General features: G+C 36.4%; 2 protein-coding genes across 2 annotated transcripts; both read right to left on the bottom strand.

The window, feature by feature from the left end:
- Positions 1-3123: 3123 nt before the first annotated feature.
- LOC145205213 (LETM1 domain-containing protein 1-like) lies at positions 3124-8349 on the bottom strand. The gene is made up of 8 exons (XM_080077883.1): positions 7887-8349; positions 7658-7767; positions 7076-7158; positions 6825-7011; positions 6503-6610; positions 4348-4503; positions 3963-4059; positions 3124-3839 (listed from the first exon to the last, which is right to left on the bottom strand). Exons 1-8 carry the CDS (start codon positions 8182-8184, stop codon positions 3742-3744), a joined length of 1137 nt encoding a protein of 378 aa, XP_079934009.1. The 5' UTR covers positions 8185-8349; the 3' UTR covers positions 3124-3741.
- A 393-nt stretch (positions 8350-8742) lies between these two features.
- On the bottom strand, positions 8743-12802 carry LOC145205536 (uncharacterized). The gene is made up of 8 exons (XM_080078270.1): positions 12791-12802; positions 12211-12399; positions 11375-11578; positions 11017-11179; positions 10793-10922; positions 10304-10504; positions 9823-10054; positions 8743-9156 (listed from the first exon to the last, which is right to left on the bottom strand). Exons 1-8 carry the CDS (start codon positions 12800-12802, stop codon positions 9004-9006), a joined length of 1284 nt encoding a protein of 427 aa, XP_079934396.1. The 3' UTR covers positions 8743-9003.

The following is a 12802-nucleotide window of genomic DNA, read 5'->3' as shown; positions in this document are numbered from 1 at the left end:
TTTAACCTGCACGCCGCCAGTTCGTTCTTTCAGACTTCATGATATAGAAGCGCGGTTGAGGCTATAACTACCAGAAGCAGGTTACAGTGCTGTTACTGCACTGCAATTTTTAATTCGACTTTTGTGTTCGACATTCGTCATAGATTTTGTAATCAAATGTTGTAAAGATTTGGTAATTTTACAAAACTGAGCGCATGCGACTCCGGAGCCGCGGGTCGGCGACCCCTGCCCCAACCCAACCCCTAATGCAGTACCTACAGTATTTTTAAGTTAGGTCGCACTAAATACGGGTTTCCTGGCTTCAAATGGGGTTAACTGCACCCCGCATTAAAAACAGTGAAGTATACCTAGCAGACTGACAGGGGCGGCTCGTGCGAGGGGGCTGCGGAGCTGCAGCACCCCCAGTATTTTTACTTGACATTCCTATTCCAAGTTGTTATACAAAACAATCTTTACATATAGTTTTTATGTTTGATCAGTGTATACTAAGAATAACTTTTATGGCATTAATCGGCATTTATTAAAACAAAATTAGTAAAAATTTTGTATTATTTAAAAAAAATCAAAATAATGATAAGTTATCTATGGCGGAGCTGCAGCTCCAGTTTCGTGACGTTTCATGACGTTTTCAGTTGTGCGCATGCGCACTTGGAAAAGCTACATGCCGGGCGTAATAGGCGAGAGGGGGCTGTGGCTCGCGCAGCCCCTCCCGTGACGTAGCGCTAGTTGTGTGGTCTGCTTCGCGTCAGTGAGCTCCAAAGCCAAACCCGTGTACTGTGTTTTTAAGTTCGACAGTGAGTGCAGTTAAATAATTATTTTGCTATCATTAAATTTATTGTTTGACTGTTAGTCGTGACTTTTTAAGATGACTGTAAGTGAGTTTCAGTTTTTACAGTTATCATTGAATTAAAAAAGTGTATCTAACACCTTGAAACAGAAAAAAGGTCATCTAACACCTTTAAAAGTCACAATTAAGCTTTATAATAATTAACTGAATTAAAAAGATTTGTGAAAGTATGGGACAAAACATCTGCTACTCCAATGTCATGCAGGAATAAGCAACAACAAGAAATACTCAGTTTTAGTTCCTATAATGCTACCAAAGAAAAATTAAATTTGTGACTGTGAAGTTAAATGCCTCACTGAAATTCAGGCAATATCAAATGCAGAACAAACAACTGCAAGCAACAGGAATTTTGAAATGAAGACAAAAAAAAGAGTGAAGACAATTTAAAGTGTGGATTTCTTAACACACCATGTGGACAGTATTTGCAATCAAGTGCAATCATGTGTATTGATATAATGGACATGTACTGTTTGTCTAACCAGTAGCTGCTAAATTGCTTCACAGGAAGTGTTTCTTAAGAATGAACATTCTACAGGGGAGATAGCAGTGACCACCAAACACATCCTATTGTTGACAAAGAAAAGCTAGTTACTCAAATGAAAATGTTTCTGTAGATCTGATGTTTATGATTACTTTTTGAATAATAATTAATCTAGAGATGATGTTTTGACAAATTAAATTACTAGGATGAAAAATCCTTTTTTGCTCTTTCCATGATTTCTTCAAAGGCAAAACAGTTCTTTATAACACTGAAAAAGATGCCAATTTTTCTGAGGAACACCAATATTTCCAAAAGACTTGCACTTGCAGTGCTAGCTCTAAATAGAAAAAAGTTTCTTAACTGTCATTTGGAAATCAAGGAAAAAGCTATCAATTATCATGCCCAAACTATAACTTCATAATTCATTTTGGTTGGAAAAAGGAAACACAAGATTTAAAAATATGGTTTAAATTTAAGTGAGAGTGTTGTAAATTTTAAAGCTTGAAGGCGTTTTGCACTTTTTATAATAAGTGTTTTATAAGCTATTTGCCAGCAAGCAGCAATTATAGCAGTTAAGAAACTAAAATACAATTAATAGTCTGTACACAAAAATTCAAGAAAGATGTTTAAATGAACAAGTTCTGAAACCAATGTAATGTGGTTGTTAAATTTGTTAGTTATGATACCAATAAAAAGCTGTATGGCTAGTTTTTTTGTGTGACAATAATCTGTGAAGTGTCATAGAATATGTTGAAAACGCTGACTGTGACTAAATTTACTTAAATGAAACATGACAATTTTTGTTGTCGAACTGAAATACTTCGACCTTTTTCGACTCATTTATATCTATTTTTTCTATATTCCTGTTGTGTTTTACCGTATTTACAACCGCTTCGTTTCGAAGCTGTGCCACGTGTGTTTTTGTTTTTCACATTATTACTGAACGTTATTGTGTTTGGCCCGTCGCTGTGCAAGTAAACAAAATACACAAATGATGCCGTCTGCTGTTTACACTCGTGTACATTATTGCGTAACAAAAATTACGTCACAATGGAGTTGCTAGTTAAGATTTGTATTACTTGTTTTTCTACACAAAACAAATGGCTAGAAAACTAGAAATGTAGCTTTTCAATATATTGCCAACTTATATATGTTCAGTAAAGGCTAAAATTTGTGGGGGCAGCACCCCCACAAATTTTAGGCACGAGCCGCCACTGCAGACTGACCTGTAGTGTTCGACGCACCGCATTAAGTTTGCTACAACGGACAAATTTATGTATTGTTGAGTAAGTTTATATTATTTGTAGTTGTGACGTTCTTCATTCTATATTTGAATAAGGTATTAGAAAATCGTTTCAAATCACTCTTTATCTTTAGTTATTAAAAAAAACAGTAAAACTGGAATAGGGTTACGGACCTAATTAAACATAAATAACTGGATTTTCAGGTTGATTTTATTGTTATTGTGAAACTTCAGACCAACCCTAATAGCTGTAATTGTCAAATATTTTTTACACAAATTCCATGTAACATATTTGAGTGCTTCACTTACCGGAAATTAGCAAACCGGACTACTGTGAGTTTTAGTAGCTCCACCGGTCGTTGTGGAGTCATTTTACGGGAAATACGCCATCTACCCCTGCTGGTGCGATTAGGCCCGGTATACACTTAACTGATATATGTGGTTCTTTTCAGCTGTTTAAGATTTAATAGCATTAGAATCACACAAACTTCACCAGTGGTAGCATTTTAAATGTTGCTTTCCGAGAAAATGCTTGGTAGAGAATAGTGGAAGTTTGAAAGGCTCTATTTGCCGTGGCTTTATTTATATTCGGGAAATAAATAAACACGATACAACGAAAATGCAAAAACTTTACAAGTTGTATGCTGGCGGACTGGCAACCATGAAACATACACACTTCCAACATTAAAATCACGTAAAACATAAAAATTGTTGTTCGTTGGAAAAAGACACTTCTAAAACGACCAGTAAAATATGGGCCCTGAGTCACTCAGTAAAACATTTAGCAGCAATTCAAGTCAATCAACGTAACTAAAAACAAATCAGTAAAATGATATTATGTCGCCGATTTTCTTATTTACCCTATAGTTGGATATTTTAAATCTTGTGAAAAAAAGCCTCGACGACATCGACAAATGGCTATTTTACTAAAGGTATAGTTTTAAAAATACAAAGATTGTAGGCACTACCTATGGTTGCGTGTAAGTACTCGATGTCGTCGAGGCTTTTTTTCACAAGATTTAAATGGTTGCGTGTAAGTAATCTCATACTTTTGAAATTGATCATAGTTTGAAAATGAAAAGGATTTTGGTTTCCGCACGTTTTAGTCGAAAGGAAAACCCTGCAAATGACGTCACAGTGACTTTAATCTGCAATGCATATCTTGGGAAATCAAACGCTTGAATCAAACACTTTGCGTTTGTACTTGAGCTCCGAATAGTTCATTGAAAGCAGTACCATAGCGTGAAGAACAAACCATGTGTCACCATCTAGCGGTAAAAATAAAAACCGTTTATAATCCATCAGTCAATCATTGGACAAAACCAATGTATAATACAAAGATATTGCTTAATTGCGCATTAATTTCTACGCTAAGCACATACAACACCTACCGTCACATGTAGTTGTGAGAGAAATCCAGTTACGAAGCCAGTACAGCATCGCTTGATGAGAAAGTTGGGCACCGTTTAATCCTCGCATCAAACAAGCCTAAAACACGGCCAAAGTTTACCAAACATTTGAACTTAGGTGACTGGGCATTGACAATTTGCTCGGAAAAGTAACGTAAGTTATGTTTAACAGGCCAAGTAGTCATATGCATGTTAGAAAACACTTGGGGACTCAAAGCATAGTAACATGAATCGGCAAACTGTTTACTTCACTGTATAAATAAAATTACATAAAAAGATAAGAAATTATAAAATGATTCTTGTTCCGTTATAACTGCAATATATTGGAAAAAAGTGGGTCTTCTTTGGAGATTATCTTACGACTTACGTAGACAAGTTCTTCATGTGACAGTTGTTCCACGAGTTTTGAACGATTTAAAAGTCTGTCAAGTCTTAATACAAGTTGAGCGTTGGAACGGAGTCTGTGTCGGATCCATGATGGTGGTTGTAATGGTGACACCATTATCGTGTAGCAAAACGCACGCTGAAAAAGGAGTCTAACTGTTTGGAAACTGCTGACACAGTTTGGACCTGGGAACTTTGTTGACAGGGGTCCTGGTAGTTTTAGAAATCACATGCTAGGGCAGAGGAGCAGTCGCGGAAACGAACTTTTGTGGCGGTAAACAAATGTATTAAAAATTACATACTAAAGATGGGCTATTTCGATCATCCTATTAAAACGTTGCATATACCACTATAATATAGAATGTTTATGTCATGTAAACTCACTGGTTTGACAGGGTAGTACGCCTGAGTAAAACACATAACTTCTAAAAGTTACTTCACAAGCCACACAAAAACCCTTGCGGGTCGCGTGTTTGACACCTCTGCCATGTGATAAATCCTATTTCTTAACACTATCACCCCTTTACAGTGCCTAAAAATTAGGGTTAGTAGCAATCGTTAGGTATCAATGTCTTGTATTGAACCATAACTCCTGTGGAAAAACTAGAAAAGTGGCTTTCTGATATACTTCCATTTTATATATTCTATACGATATTTACTATACTATACACAATTTTATCTACATATATGATTGTTTTTGCAAGCAAAAACGAATGGGTCCCCACACGCGTGTTTATGCGGATTTACGGTAAACCTATGTTGCGGTTATTTTTAGATTCTTAAGGACACATTTTTCACAAGGCATTAACTTAACTTTAAAAGTTCTTTTCCGTATTCTTTTTACATCATTATTGTGATATAATTACTAAAAATTGGTGAAAAAAAACGGGGAAAATACTTTCAATTTAATCTCTTGCTTTGACCTTGATATTGTCGTTCAAGTTCAGTTTTTAAACACAAATTAGACACTATATAAAAAAACTCGTTTGCTACAAAGGTATACATAACAACTTGTTTTTCACTTAACTTTGTTTCGCAAAAACGACCGTTTAAAGACCTTTTGACACTGTTTTTAACAGCATGCAGTCCTTAGTGTCAACAATACCCTGATTCTTGAATTGATTTGTCAAAAATAAGGAAGATACGTTATGACGAAAAATTCTTAATTGTGTTGTAATGCCTACAAGTTGACCTTTAGTGACGACGGCCAAGCTGACAACGAGAAGTATGCGACGGCCAAGCTGACAACGAGAATTTAAAGATCATTTATCGCCGCGTTCGAAAAAGTTAAGTTTATTTTTTCATATTTATGCTGATCAACGACGTTTTGCCCGACATAAACAAAACCGAAGTACGTTTATTGAGTTTAAATTACGTCTTAGGTGTAAAACCTTCGCCAAAACTGAAAATGCGCGTGATAACTCAATAAAACGAAACAGCATTGCTGCACAAAAAACAGCTGATTTCTAATCACCCAAAAGACTGTATCGTAAAAAGTCTGTCGGGACGTCAAGCTGAGCACTCCCGCCCTAATCGTAAACTAGTGAATTCCTCCCTTGAGACTTATATCTGACTGATAGCGTACACATATTATGGGTTGTAAAGGTAACTGGCAAAATTTTTAATACTAAACGAATACCCTGCTTAAACAATTGTTAATTATTTAAATATTTCTGCACCATAGGGCTTGTATTTCTGCCTTAAACTAAAACCGACTATTTCAAGGTTTAAAGGGTGAAAAATGGGTGATTCCGAAAAAAAGATACAAAATTCTTTAAAAAACCTTACATTGCACCAAACAACAAAGCATGAAACGCCAAGATGCTGTACTTTAGTCAGTACAGCCGTTTTAACAATTTTACGTTTTGGGGACCTGCGGGTGAACCGCTGGGTCAATCGGGGTCAAACTTCAGGAGGATCAAATTCAGGTTAATAACTAACATCTGTGCAAATCTGAATAAATTTAAAGCACTCTTTCTTAACCAAACGCATCTAACAAGCCAGCATTAGACAGCAAAAATAAAAAAAAATAAGGACAAAAACAATATGTGTCCCCTTCAGGGAAGGGGACCCATAATTACTGATTTAGCTTTTAATAAAATAACCCACCTGTTATAAACAGAATAAATAACACTTACCAATAAAAGATATACCATTTGATCACCATTTAATGCACCACCAGGTTGGCGACAGAATGGTCTTAAGGCCACCATGTCTTTATTTGATGGAATTTGACCATCAGATACCTACACATCAAACCAGTTTTAATGGTTTGATAGTTAAAACATACAAAGTTATGGCAGAAGTTATCAACTTATGATTTTAGGCTCTTCTTAAATATTTTATTTTGTATCAATTAGTCAAATTATTATTTACTATTGTAAAAGTGTACTGAAAAACTACAATACATTCTATATTCATGCACAATACAATTTAATGTTACACAGAATACAACTTAACTGTTTTGCAAATATCTTTCAAAACCATTTTCAGTTGATAATCTTCATTGTTAAGTTTGTGATAATTCAGGTGATGAACAATTATGCCATATTCAATTGACCTATCATTGTGGATTGCACTTAAAATTTGCCTTCTTTGCTTCCCAGTCCAAAATGATTGAGGCAGAATGTAACGAGGAAAAAGGTATCTTAAAAAATTACTCTTATTAAACACAGATAATACCATTAACACCAATACCATAAACAACTTACATTGGAACAAAAACAATGAAAAATCCCAATGGCATGACAAGTATTGGCAATAGAGGTGCAACTTTTATGGCATTTCGATGCACCTGCATAAGCTACAAATGTTAGAGGACTTGGAACAACTTAATTTAGGTAACCATTTGGCGCATACCACAAAAATGACAAGTTGAATTACCTTGCCAAGTAGCATGCTTTGCACTGATACAAAATCTACTGTTAAATAAGATCTACAGTATATTTGAAAGGATGTAATTACGAAAACTGGTGTTAACTTGAAAACATTTATTAAATGTCATAGTTGTTCAGTATCATCACCTAAAGCCAACAGTTAATGCTACTTGTTAGAAAATTGACTTAAAAACTATATTTTCAGAGGTACAATCGTGACTTGAGAATTGAACTGTGTTTCTTATTCATACTGTTCCAATTTAGTACGATTATTGTCAAAACATAGAACATGTCCAAAAAATAACAAACAAAATAAGCACGAAACCATGTCACACATTTTATTCTTTAACACAAAATGTGTGCAATTTTTTTACATTCCTCTTTAATTCTTATTTTGGAAGCATGCAAATGACTCACATTATACACAACCATTTCTTCTCTGTATGATTTTTTGAATGTTACGTCATTGCGTTCCTTTTTCCAAATTTTCCAATAGGCTTTAGAGTTTTTCCATTCTTGCTGCATACCTTAAAATGTACTGTGTGCTCAGGGTAAAACAAAGAAATAACTTTTTTGCAAGAAAAAAAAACCTATCGATACAAGTCATACTTATTGTGGTAACTTGTTTTACACATACAATGCTTACCATTGGACAAATAGTCAAAATACTGCTTCATAGCTGGGGCATATTGTTCCAGTGTATCATCAACGTTCTTTTTTAATTTGCTAATCCATTTTGTTAATGAGTTGTTTTGTTGTTGCACACGGTTGGTAACTGAAAAAGTCCTTGTGTGCAAAACAGAAATCGAAACATTTTGGGAAAAAGTTTGCTTTTTCTTTCTTGTGTAGCTGACCGCACAGTTTTCCACGTTGCGGCAAGACAACCGTTTATGTAAGGTTAATGGCCTAAATATTGAGCGTTGAACTTGAATTCCACACAACATGTCTGTATTAACGTTTCTATCAATGACAGTGTTATCTTTCAGACAGCCATGTGCTTGAATTTTAGCACTAGCCACAAACACAGATACACAACAACAAAAACTAAACAACCCGTCACTGAAATTATTTGTTGTCGTCACTTACACAGCCGATGCGCTTGAGTGACCACACCGCCGATTCGATACGCCTCAGCAACTTGTTTCACAGAAATTACACTTAACTTAACAAAGAGTATTAAAAATAATACTGTTGCACTAAGTTTTGTCGCGAATGTTTTTAATACTCTTGCACTGAACAAACGTTTCGTTTACCATCGGCTATCAAACTGCGATAACGACCAGCTAGTTGTTTATTAAACTTTTCATTTGTTACAGCAAGATGCAATGAAAGCGATTAACTGTCAAAAACCCAGTTTAACCTGTCACCACCTCTAAACTCCTCACTTAACTGAAACTTGATTCAAGCCCATGGTTTCGGCTTTTATCGAAACCTACGCTTAAGCAATCGCGTTGCACGTGTTCGTCTTTATTTACTTTGTGAACATAAAATAAATTGTTTATTATAGTTACAACAACTACCGTTAAAAATACGACTGCAGTGTAAAAATAACAGAGTGGAACAGTACACAAGTAGGCGTAGGGGCCGGAAACGCACTCATGTAGCCTACGTCAATATACTGACATAAACGTTTCACAAAACACACCCAATAGGTCTGTTCGGTCTTTCACAGAACATAAGTTTTGTCGGATATGTTCATTTCCTAATTAAATGACTATATAGGGCGCAAGTTAAATTATATAGCCTAATGCACATCGGTGTGATCACGTGACACGTGCCACTGAGGAGTATGCTCGACGTACAGTTGAACCAGAATACGTAATTTGCTGGACAAGTTTTTGTCTCGTCATTTCTCGGAATTCCTGGGCATCTTCGATTGGTATAACGGCCGTTGGATCCTTTCTTAGTATTTGTATCTGAACAAAAACGCGTTTAAGTTTAAGCATTTATTAAAATTGAAACAGGCCTTGAACTTAGTTTGTTGGTCTTATAGTGGTGTCTGGGCCAGACAAACTTGGACATCAGAATTCTTCTGGGGCACTAAAAAAATTAGGTTTGAAACGGATACGATACTACTTACAAACTCTCGTATCTAAATTTGTCTAATTCTTGTCTCACACTTTTTTGTCGTTTTATCGATTACAGTATTTTACACGACTCTGCAGGATGCATAGGTAACCATGTGTGTCTGCTTAGCTTTTTATATCATTGATCAGGGGTCACCAAACTTTTTTCACTGCGGGCCGGATAAGTTAAAAATAATTCGCGCGGGACACATAGTTTACATGCCTTAGCGCCGCGTTTCCAAACTTAGCCCGCGAAGCGATTTTTCTAGTTGCGCCAACATATGATCTTTCTACAATCCCATTTAAAATTTGGTCGCCTTATCTTACGAGCAATACTTGCATATTACACAAGTAACACTTGCAAAGGCCTATATCACAAGCAACAAAAGAAGGCCCGCGGACCGTAGTTTTGTGACCCCTGTCATTGATGATTGCATAAGCATACTGGTCGAAACGTTTGAAAATAGTTAAGCTTTCGGTCTCAATTCAATCCATTGTTATTCGACCCTTGTTTACCTTTTCTCGTAAATCATCAACCGTGGCTTCGAGACGTTTGTTTTCTTTTGCTGCCCGCTTCATTCTAGTCTTGTCTTTGAAGAAATCAGTCTTCAACTCCAGGACTTCGTCGATTAACTGCATTTGTTTTTTTGTTAATTCAACGTTGGTCTTTTGCGTCCGGTGGTCTTTTAGAATGTAGTTAAGTTTATCTTTTTCAGTTACTTCCGCGCCATGAGTTGCGGATTTTAACCTGCAAAAAGGAATGTAGACCTAACTTTAAAAACAGGAAGTAGAACATGGGAGTATAAAAAACTAGATGTGTGTCTACATCAAAACATTGTTAATTAGCAATTAAATTTCTGAAAACATTATACGAAATGTTACCATAACATCTAAAAAAGAACGAAACGCGCACATTTTGAGTGCTGTAAGCAAAAACTCATAAAGGAGCGAATTCAGAAACGTTTATAGCCTAGCATAATGTAAACTTAAAGCACACTTTTCTCTCAGTTGTTGGTTTCTTAAAATGGTCTTATGTGTGTTGGCCCGGGCTCGGTCGAGCTTAGTTTGAAAATCCTTTAACTCGGCTTTAAAGTTGTTCCTTTCTTCGTCCCAGGCTCTTCGCTTCCGCGACAAATCATCGTGAGCCGCTCGTAACCTACCGTGAAGGCTTTCAACCATCTGATCCAACTGCGTACGTCTGTAACACACAGATGAAAATACACTGATGGAAATGTTTTGTGCAGTCATATTGTAAAGTCAGATTATGTAGGAGCATTGTTGGCATCAAAAGCTGAGTAAGCCCATACACTGGGACAAAGCTTCATAATTTGACTTGCCAGATACTCCTCAACAGCCATTACCCCGCTGGTATAACAAAAAAATGTTTGTGTAAATCAGTGAAAAATTTGACTGCCAACGACCAATCCCAATTGACATTTTTTATGCACAAAATGTCACTGCAAAACATTTGCTCCAAGCGAGTTACCTAGTTTCCAGGGCTTGATTATCTGCTTGAAGTCGCCCAATCTCACCGTCTTGTTTGCTATTTTCAGCTCGTTTAGCATCTAAATCACCCTTTAGAGACGAAATTTCGTTCTCCAAGCGAGAGTTTGTGTCTGAAATTGGTGGTTTCTATTTATTTCACATGTTGTTGTTGAAAAATTGTTTTCGTATTTCTGCGTTTATTTTTCTCGTCACTTTCAAAATCACCTTTGAGTTTGTTGTTTTGTCTCAGCATCCATTCGGCCTCCTTTTTCATGTTTGTTCTGATCTTATCCAATTGTTTGCAGGTTTTGTCCAAACTCTCGTTTTTCTTCAAGAGATCCTCAATTTGGTTTCGACTTTCAATCAGCGATCCACGACATTCTCCCAACTGCAACAGACGCAAAATATGATGTTTAATTTCAACTTTGAAATTTGCATTTCATATTTCGCGACTGGGACATTTTATACCAAACTTCAATTTAAAACGATTTAAAAAGCCCTTGGATATATTGGGCGTTATATGGTGGGATTTATACGCTTTGCGCAGTGACATTTTGACAAAAAAAATATTGTTATATTTTACCTCTCTGCTAAGTCTGTCCCTATCCGTTTTAAGTTTAGTGTTTTTGTCATTGACTTTGTTCACATCGTTTAAGAGACGGCAGAGGTACTGTTCCCTCTGGACAGAAAACCGCTGGTTGTATTCTACGTAGCGTGAATTGGAAAGAGCCAACTTCTGTGTTTCTTCAATAAAGTTTTCTTTCATGTCCGCTAAAGCTTTGTCATTCTGTGTTTACAACAACAAAAGGCCGGTTTAGTTGAAGAGACGATTGGGGTCGAATGCACACCACATTACCCCGAAGAGTCCTCACCATCATTTTAGGAAAACAAATGTTTTTTGTATATTTGTCATGTTTTGGAGCATATGGCCATCGTTAGGTTAAACATTTCAAATTAAATTAGGAAGCGGAAGGAACAAGGTTTCATTGTATAGTGAATCCTGTTTCAATAGGTAATTTAATTTCCCAGGTGTGCTGTATTGTCACAGGTGTTCTGTTCCTTGTGAGCTAGGGATAAATAATTAATCACACAACAGAACGTTTCACTTAATAATCGCATTGTATATGCCCCCTAATCAGTGGCGGGATTCAGTCGGTTCGCACCGGTTCTATAGAACCGTCTCACGAAATTCTATGAGATCAGCGAACCGGTTAGCATTACTGGTTACTGTCAATTATAGACTTTTTCTAACAGAACCGGCTGTCCTTGTCATGACAATGTATGTAATGTGTATCACTTTGAAATTCACTGAATAAACTTTACTGCTGAATGCCAAATGTATATGCCTACCCTAATGCTATACAATTTAGCATGTTGATATAATTCACAGACCTACAGGTCTCCCATGTAACACTGTACCTTAAAGTAGGCATCACGATCTTCGTCGTGTTTTTTCTTTGTTGACAATGCTTGGTAGTAGTGCTGACGCAGGGCCTCGTTCAATTGTTCTGTTTTCTTTATGTCGTCATAGTTATCTTTGAAACGGAAAGTGCTACTTCGGCATTCTTCGTATAATTGATCAAAATCTTTTCCTGTGTGCCGTAGCTCCTGTACGTATTTTTCCAGATTTAAGGTGTGTAGACATTAAGGTTTGGTTATGTATATGCAAACTTAGGTTAGTAGGCAAACATCATTTCCACAATTAAGGGAGGAATCACAATAATCAATTCCACTTGGCTAGAAACTGTAAGATATATTCAAAATGCCATGTTTAAACTACTGCTTGTCGTGCCTGACTAAATGGTCACATACATTATAGGTTTTCGGAAAATGTGCGGGTGGTATGTGCTTAAATAGACATTGGCTCCTTGGTAGAACCGGTGGCTGTAATCCATGAGGTGTGGGTGTCATGGCCTTGGTAGTTCAAATACTAAATATTTGTCTAACGTTTAAGCCACAAAGCCGTGCGCCAGGCCCGTGATGTTTGCACAACGTATACCTTTAAGTACAT

Source organism: Phallusia mammillata, chromosome 8 (genome assembly GCF_965637545.1).
Source record: "Phallusia mammillata chromosome 8, kaPhaMamm4.hap1.1, whole genome shotgun sequence".
NCBI classification, from domain to species: domain Eukaryota; kingdom Metazoa; phylum Chordata; class Ascidiacea; order Phlebobranchia; family Ascidiidae; genus Phallusia; species Phallusia mammillata.
Note: the sequence above shows the minus strand (reverse complement) of the source record. Positions and strands in the feature narration are given on the sequence as shown.

What these genes read in the sequence shown, in the direction of transcription:
- LOC145205213 (XM_080077883.1), bottom strand. Translation starts at nt 8,184, where the DNA reads ATGTTGTGTGGAATTCAAGTTCAACGCTCAATATTTAGGCCATTAACC. An exon ending in AAGAAATGGTTGTGTATAAT is followed by an intron (nt 7,159 to 7,657) that starts GTGAGTCATTTG and finishes TAGCTTATGCAG; the next exon opens with GTGCATCGAAATGCCATAAA. An exon ending in AAATGGTATATCTTTTATTG is followed by an intron (nt 4,504 to 6,502) that starts GTAAGTGTTATT and finishes CTCCTTTTTCAG; the next exon opens with CGTGCGTTTTGCTACACGAT.
- LOC145205536 (XM_080078270.1), bottom strand. An exon ending in AATCAAGCCCTGGAAACTAG is followed by an intron (nt 10,505 to 10,792) that starts GTAACTCGCTTG and finishes TGTGTGTTACAG; the next exon opens with ACGTACGCAGTTGGATCAGA. An exon ending in TTGATGATTTACGAGAAAAG is followed by an intron (nt 9,157 to 9,822) that starts GTAAACAAGGGT and finishes GTTTTTGTTCAG; the next exon opens with ATACAAATACTAAGAAAGGA.